The sequence below is a fragment of the Corylus avellana genome, chromosome ca1 (genome assembly GCF_901000735.1).
Source record: "Corylus avellana chromosome ca1, CavTom2PMs-1.0".
NCBI classification, from domain to species: Eukaryota; Viridiplantae; Streptophyta; class Magnoliopsida; order Fagales; family Betulaceae; genus Corylus; species Corylus avellana.
This window is the reverse complement of record NC_081541.1, coordinates 27,940,914-27,948,504: the sequence shown is the minus strand read 5'-3', so window position 1 is coordinate 27,948,504 and position 7,591 is coordinate 27,940,914. Positions and strand designations below refer to the sequence as shown.

General features: G+C 34.0%; 1 protein-coding gene across 1 annotated transcript; it reads left to right on the top strand.

The window, feature by feature from the left end:
• The first annotated feature begins 4,967 nt into the window (after window positions 1-4,967).
• Window positions 4,968-6,214, top strand: LOC132168739 (class V chitinase-like). Its single transcript, XM_059579772.1, has 2 exons — window positions 4,968-5,207; window positions 5,891-6,214. Exons 1-2 carry the CDS (start codon window positions 4,968-4,970, stop codon window positions 6,212-6,214), a joined length of 564 nt encoding a protein of 187 aa, XP_059435755.1.
• Window positions 6,215-7,591: the final 1,377 nt, after the last annotated feature.

Here is a 7,591-nt window from a genome sequence, read left to right as displayed (position 1 = left end):
CTAGCGGGTCGACCCGCCAGACACTAAATTTTTGGGTCTTAATCGGGTAGACCCGATTACGACCCGAACCCGATTAGCCCAAACCCAATACCTGTTTTTTCGTGTCGTGTTCGTTTCGGGTTCGCAGGTCGTGTCAAAATTGCCGACTCTACCTGCCACCTAGTTGGATAAGCGGGTGAATATGAATGCCAGGGAAAATTGTATATATTTGAACTTTGGTTTCATACAAGGTACGTTGGACTGAAACCAAACCATTATCCTATAATGTTAACTTCCTGATATACCAGAACCCACAAGTTGCTTATACCTACTACTTCGTTTTTGCAGATGCATCGTTTCATGCATGCATGTTGATGATGATGATCATCTGCTTGCTTCCCTAAGTACATACACCTAATCATCAGCATCAATATATCCTGATGTAGATTGCGAAGCCATCAGTTTGTTTTATTTTCTAAATTGACTTTATGTTGTTATTTTATTAGGGTTAGGGTTTTGGGAGTCTTTATTTCGTTATTTTATTAGGTTTAGAGTTTTGAGGGTATTTATGTCATATTTTATTAGGTTTAAGATTTTAGGTTATAAATATATGCTTATAACCTCCAGAGAAATCAGTTGTTGTTTATTATTGATTTTGTTGAATAAGAATTACTCATAGGTGAGTTTTCTTCATATTTTTCCTTTAAATCATAGATAGACTCTATATTTTGAGAAGAATTCTTAGATCATTAATAGACTCAAGATCTAGAATTACATATTTGCTGCTCTATTGTTGTTCTTTGCTGCAGCCCACTAAGTCGCACTGCATCAGTTGGTATCAGAGCTCAATTACTTTCCATGAATGGGGAGGAGTGACCGTTGTGCAGACATGAACGAGGTGCACGTGCGCACGGAGACAGTACGTAAGGAGCAACCGGCAATTCACTTACGGCACATGAGTGGTGGGCCGAACGGTTATCGTCGCCAACCAAGACCGCGATTCGCAGAGGCGGAAGGCAAATCTATCGCTGAACATTAGCAACACACGGAGGATCGATTCAGGGCTATGAGGGAGAAAATTGAAGACCTCACTATATGGGAACAGATTTAGAAATTCGTTTGCGGAGTGTCGAACGCACGGACGTCAGCACCTTGCGCAAGCTTATGCCAATCAGTGGGTGAGTAGATTCGAACTCAAAATTTTGAAATTCGATGGGGATCTAGAACCTGATGAATTTCTGGATTGGGTGTTGGCTGTTGAAGAGGTTTTTGAATTCAACAGGGTGTCCGATGAACAATGAGTCTCTTTGGTGGTACACACATTCCGGGGAAGAGTTGGTGCATGGTGGCAACAACTAAAGAAAACTAGGAAGCGGGAAAGCAAATTGAAGATCAATAGTTGGGAGAAACTATTGAAATATGTGCAGGTCGCTTTCTTGCCCCATAGTTATACGATGGGCCAGAAGTCACAAAATTGGAGACAAAGGTCTATGACTGTGACAAAGAAAATAGAAAATTCTTATAAAAAATAGGTATTTAGGAAAACCTGAAGTGAGGCGAAGAGTCCACGACAGGCTAATTGAACCCCTACTTGCCAACCACAAATCCATAACCCAAATCCGTATTCTGTGGAGGAGGAAAAAGAATCTGTGGATGAAGAGTTTCAGGAATCCAAATTCATTGGTGAAGAGTTCAGACATGAAGATGTTGCAGTTCCTTCGCAAGGATTCATGGATTGGGATTCCCCACCAACCTATGATGACGATGTCCATGAGGAAGAGCCGATTGAAGGACCTTTGGCATCCGACCTAGAGGACGAGTACAAAGAGGATGGGTTTTCTCCCATGTTTGGCGGCCTCTACCCCGAAGATGATCAATTGGAAGAGGAAGAGCCCATGGGTGACATCGCCAATTATGAAGAAGTTGATGAAGACTTTTCAAGTGAAGTACCTAATTATAATGATGAAAAGATTGATTATGTTGATTTCCTTGGTGTTGAAGATATTTTAAATTATCCTAACGAAGATTATGGTGAGTTTTATGCAGATGAGGAAAATTATATGTTTACAAGGGAAACAATGGCTGACTCATTCTTGAGTATTTTCATGGCACGTGGAAGGGAAAAGGAGCGAGAGAAGTACGACAAATCCGAAGTATTGCCAAGTGGTGTGTAGGGCCTTCATAACAACCGTCAAGGTATTCCGATTATGAGGAGCATCACGCTTATTATGAGGTGTTGTCTTATTTTGATCTTGAAGAAGGGAGAGTGGAATGAGTTGATAGGGCATCCGAAGGACTATGGAAAGAATCAGGACTATGGAAAGAATCAGCCGAATTCGAGAACGAATTCTCTCCAACAAGGGGAGAACGAATTCTCTCCAACAAGGGGAGAATGATACAGATTGCGTAGCCGTCAATTTGTTTTATTTTCTAAACCGACTTTATGTTGTTATTTTATTAGGGTTAGGGTTTTGGGAGTCTTTATTTTGGTATTTTATTAGGTTTAGGGTTTTGAGGGTATTTATGTCATATTTTATTAGGTTTAGGATTTTAGGCTATAAATATATGTTTATAGCCTCCAGAGAAATCAGTTGTTGTTTATTATTGATTCTGTTGAATAAGAATTACTCATAGGTGAGTTTTCTTCCATATTTTTCCTTGAAATCATAGATAGACTCTATATTTTGAGAAGAATTCTCATATCATTGATAGACTCAAGATCTAGAATTACATATCCGCTGCTTTATTGTTGTTCTTTGCTGTAGCCCACTAAGTCGCGCTGCAACATATCCCTTCTTCAATGCTCTCCAAAATTTCTATCGTCCTCTTTCATGTTTTCCTATCTCTAACATTTCACCCTTCATAATCACAAACATGGGTGAAAGTCTAGGACTGGTATTCTGTCGCACTAGGAGTATCAAGGCGGTTACGGTTAAAGGTTATTGGCAATAACCGCTAACCGTAACCGCCTTAGCGGTTAGTAGATTTCACTAACCACAACCGCTAACCGCGTAGCGGTTAACGGTTAGCGGTGCACCGCCGGTTAGCGGTTAGTGAAATAGATAACCGCCAGCTAACTGCTTTTTCAAAATTTGGCTTTTTTTTTTTTTTTTTTTTTTTTGGCTTTTTGGGCTTTTTTTTTTTACCCTCATTTTTTGTTTTTTGTTTTTTTGTATTTTTAGTGTCTTCTTGGGCCCAATTGCTATAAAAAGAGCCCATATTGAAAAATAAAAAATATTTGATCCAAAATTTACATTTACTTGTACTTTAAAAAAATTTCCATAAATATTAAATCATAATTGGTTAACTTTTTTATTTTTTTATTTTTTTATTATTATTTTTTTTTAAAAAAAACAATATATATATATATATATATATATATATATATATATATATATATAAATCAACGCAACATATAAAAAAAAGTTCAGAATTCAAACAACTGTCGCAACATATAATGATAATACATTAATACTTAAATTGTGTTTATAAGTAACACATTGGTCATTGTTTACTCCAATGTCAATTACTTAATTTGATATTATACGAATCATATCATCATTGTACATTAATAATATGATTAACTTGAAGTATTGAATAAAGTATTTGAATTGTCATTGAATCATATGATTAAGTATTGATATTATACATTTATATTATTCATATGGATATGTAGAGTTATATAGACTTATAAGAGCATTCCCAATGGAAGAGCCAAATGTTACTTTTATCTAAAATATCTCTTCAAATGTTTAAAAAATCCCATACATTGGATTAGCAAAAAAAAAAAATGTAAAATAGATATTTGATTGGAAAAGCTAAAAAAAAGCTAAATGTAGCAACACTTTTCAAGGAAGCTATTTTATTTTTCATAGTTTCTCTCACCTGTTTTCTCTTTTTCCCAAATCTTTTCCTACTTTTTCTCTGCATGTTCTTTTTTTCCCAAATTTTTTTTTTTCCATTTTTCCCCACTTGTTCTCTTTTTAAAACTTTTCTTCTTTAATAATATGTTAATGGAATAGATAAAATATAGCTAATCGGATGTAAAGACACTTAAAAATGACTTAGCTAAACTAAATAAAAGTGAGTTTTGAGAAGCTATTTACATAAAATACAGCTCTTCCATTGTGAATGCTCTAACATATATAGACTTATAAGTTTATAACATACATTGGAAATAAGTCTCTAAATATTTAATTATTGTATTAGTATGAATTGATATACTTATGAGTTATGTCATATTATATATGTATAATTTGTTATTATATAATCAAATGATTTAATGATCAATTGATCATGTGATATAATCATATAAATTATAGTGATAATATATTAATACTTAAATTGTGATTTAATTATTTTTTAAAAAAATTGTGATTTAATGATCAAGTGATTATATGATATAATCATATAAATTATAGTAATAATATATTAATACTAAAATTGTGATTTAATTATTTTTTTAAAAAATTGTGATTTAATGATTAAGTGATTATGTTATATTTATAAATATTTTTTATAATTATAATTATAAAAATATATTATATAAAAATGCGGTTAGCGATTACGGTTAGTAAACCCAATAACCGCTAACCGTTAAATGCTAGGCGGGGTTAATATGGTTAAGCGGTTAAGCAGTTAGCGGTTAGCGGTTATAACGGTTAGTAGTTAGCAGACAGTTAAGCATTGACACCGCTATGTCGCACGATTCCCCATTTCTGACAAATACTCTACTCTCTTTACTCACCTTTTTTGTGCTTTTGCCGACATTAACTCTTCAACCTACGAGCTATCCTTCTACTCCACTAGTGAGCAGTACTACTTCTCCAACTTCACCGCCACTGTAAAACAAAAGAACCCATCAATCACCACCCTACTTTCCATCGGAGGTTTAGTTAACGCAAACTCTTTGATATTCTTCTCACTCATGGCCAACAGCTCTGTTCACAGAAAGTCTTTCATGGACTCTTCAATAAAAACAGCCCAACATGGCCACCCTCTTGGAAGAGTGTCGAGTGGCTCTAGAGTCTGAGGCTGACAACTCTAGCCAGCCACGGCTGATCTTGACTGTTGCGGCTCATTACTCACTTGCAGATTTTGTGCCTGTTGATCCGTCTGTTTCTTTACCAGTGGAATCAATGCAAAACAACTTGGACTGGTCAAATATTGTGGCTTATCACTACTACTCACCATTTTCTGGCAAATTTTACGCTCCCTGTTGCAGCTTTGTATGATCCAAGTCTCATGTGGATACTGATGATGCTATCGTTAAATCAACATTTATTCTAAAGTTTAAGCTAATAATTAAGAATAACTGAATTTAATCATTTAATTTATGTTCTAACACTTTATTCACGTGCATTCTTAAATTTTCGTTACATTTGTTAGAATATATATATGATCAAACTAGATTATTTATGTAATTAATTTTATTGATTTTACATTTATCTTCACATATTTTTTGTATTCTCTTCACCTATCATAGTTTTCTTATATATTATAAATATGGATAATTTGTATTGTAATTTATAATCAATTAATAAGTGCAAAATATAGCCCTATTGGGCTAGCTTTACCCTAAAGGTAAAGTGTCTAATATTGAATCATATGTAAAGTCTCGTGTCTTTATTTTCTCATTTTATTTTGCTTTTATATGCAATTTTCCATATAATTATGTTTTTCTTCAAAATCACTACTTTGTCGAGTATATGTGTGAATCTAAAAGATTAGAGTCTCACATTGAAAATATGTAAGAATTTTGGGTTATGTGGTGTCTCAACATACTATATTATGGGCTTATTAAAAAACTCCCAAAGTATTTATCACCCAACATACTTATCCCCAAAGATTAATTAGGCTAATAAAAAGAGATTAATTTAATGATTTAATTTATATTCTAATAAGAATAAAGGCATGGATTGCTAGGGGATTGTCTGCAAACAAGTTGGTTTTGGGATTGCCTTTCTTTGGCTACATGTGGACGCTTAAGAATTCCCAGGACAATGGTATAGGTGCACCAGTCACTGGTCTAGTAGCCAATGACACAGACACTATTGAGAAAGGAAGTCTTGCCTACAAGGATATCAAGCGACATTACATTCAGACAAATAGCTCTGCCTTAACGTACAATGCTAATTTTGTAGTAAATTACTGCATAATTAGATCCAATTGGATTACTTTTGATGATGTTGAGGCTGTCCAAAATAAGGTTTTATATGCAATCGGCCTTGAGTAAGCCAATAATTACTGATGTTGACACTTGTGCCAAACACCCTTTAAGCTTAAACGAAGCCAAGGTCATCTAATTTCAAGCTTATAGAGATACTGATAAAATGTGTCTTTTTAAATTTTTGGACATTTTTTCGCATCTTATTCCTTTATTAGCCCCATCAGAATTGAATGACTGACTTTTCACAATGTATCTTGACATTGGCCCTATCAGGTGGTATCTATTGGATTGGAGAAAACACATTGATATCATTTAAAGTGTTACTTAGGGGCTTCTATATCTCCAAAAGAACCCATTGAAAAAGACAATTATTCACCGAGGCTTGAAAGGTAGCAACATTTTATTAGATGACGAGATGAAACCCAAGATCTCAGACTTTGGTATGGCTGAGAATTTTTAGGAAAGATGATCATGAAGCAACCGTGGATCAAAATCTTACACTTCTTTTCTTTTGCTAAGTACCTATGTACATTTCTGTTTTCCAAGTATTTGATATTTAATATTCTATAATTTCAGGCATATGAACTGTGGCAAGAAGGCAAAGGCATGGAATTTATGGATTCTTCTATGAATGATACGCTTTCATCCTGCAAATTAATCACATGCATGCAAATAGCTCTTTTAAGCGTCCAGGAAGACGCTAATGGCAGACCATCTATGATAAAAGTTTTTGCAATTCTAAAAAATTAAACAGCAGTCTAACTACTCCAAAAAAGCCAGCTTTTTCAAGGAAAATAGATGAAGAAGAGAAAAATAAATGCACATTGAAGTCAGAAATGTGTTCTAATAATGATGCAACAATCTCCAAACTAGTAGCACGACGAGCTTAATTGGAGCCCTTGTGAAACATATATAGTTAATCTAAAAAAATCCTTCCACCACTCCCCCTCCCCTTTTTTTTCTTAGTCATAGTGTATATGGTGATTCACAATCGTTCTTTAAACATTATTGTTGCAAAAATCGTATTTTTATAATCCACTAATAACGTCCTTCTTCAGGATGTCAGGGAACTCTCATTTTCTATACTTCACAGTAAAACTCAATTCTTTTACACATTTGCCTTAACCATAAACCGCTTGATTTGCATAAGCAAGGATTACAATATCCAATGGTAATTCACGGTTTAGTCCCTATTCAAACCAGGAAAATAAATCAAACAAATGATACAAAATTACATTAAAAAAAAAAAAAAAACCCTATAATTCATGTTTTTGTAGCGAGTAATGCTAGGTACTATCTTTTTATCATCCTAAAATTCTCTTAAAACTGATATGACTTTCAAAATCACCATTTGATCAAAATTCAAGTATGATTCATCTAAAATTTAATGGTGATTTTAAAAGCCACATCAGCTTTAAGAGGATTTTAGGAGGATAAAAAGAT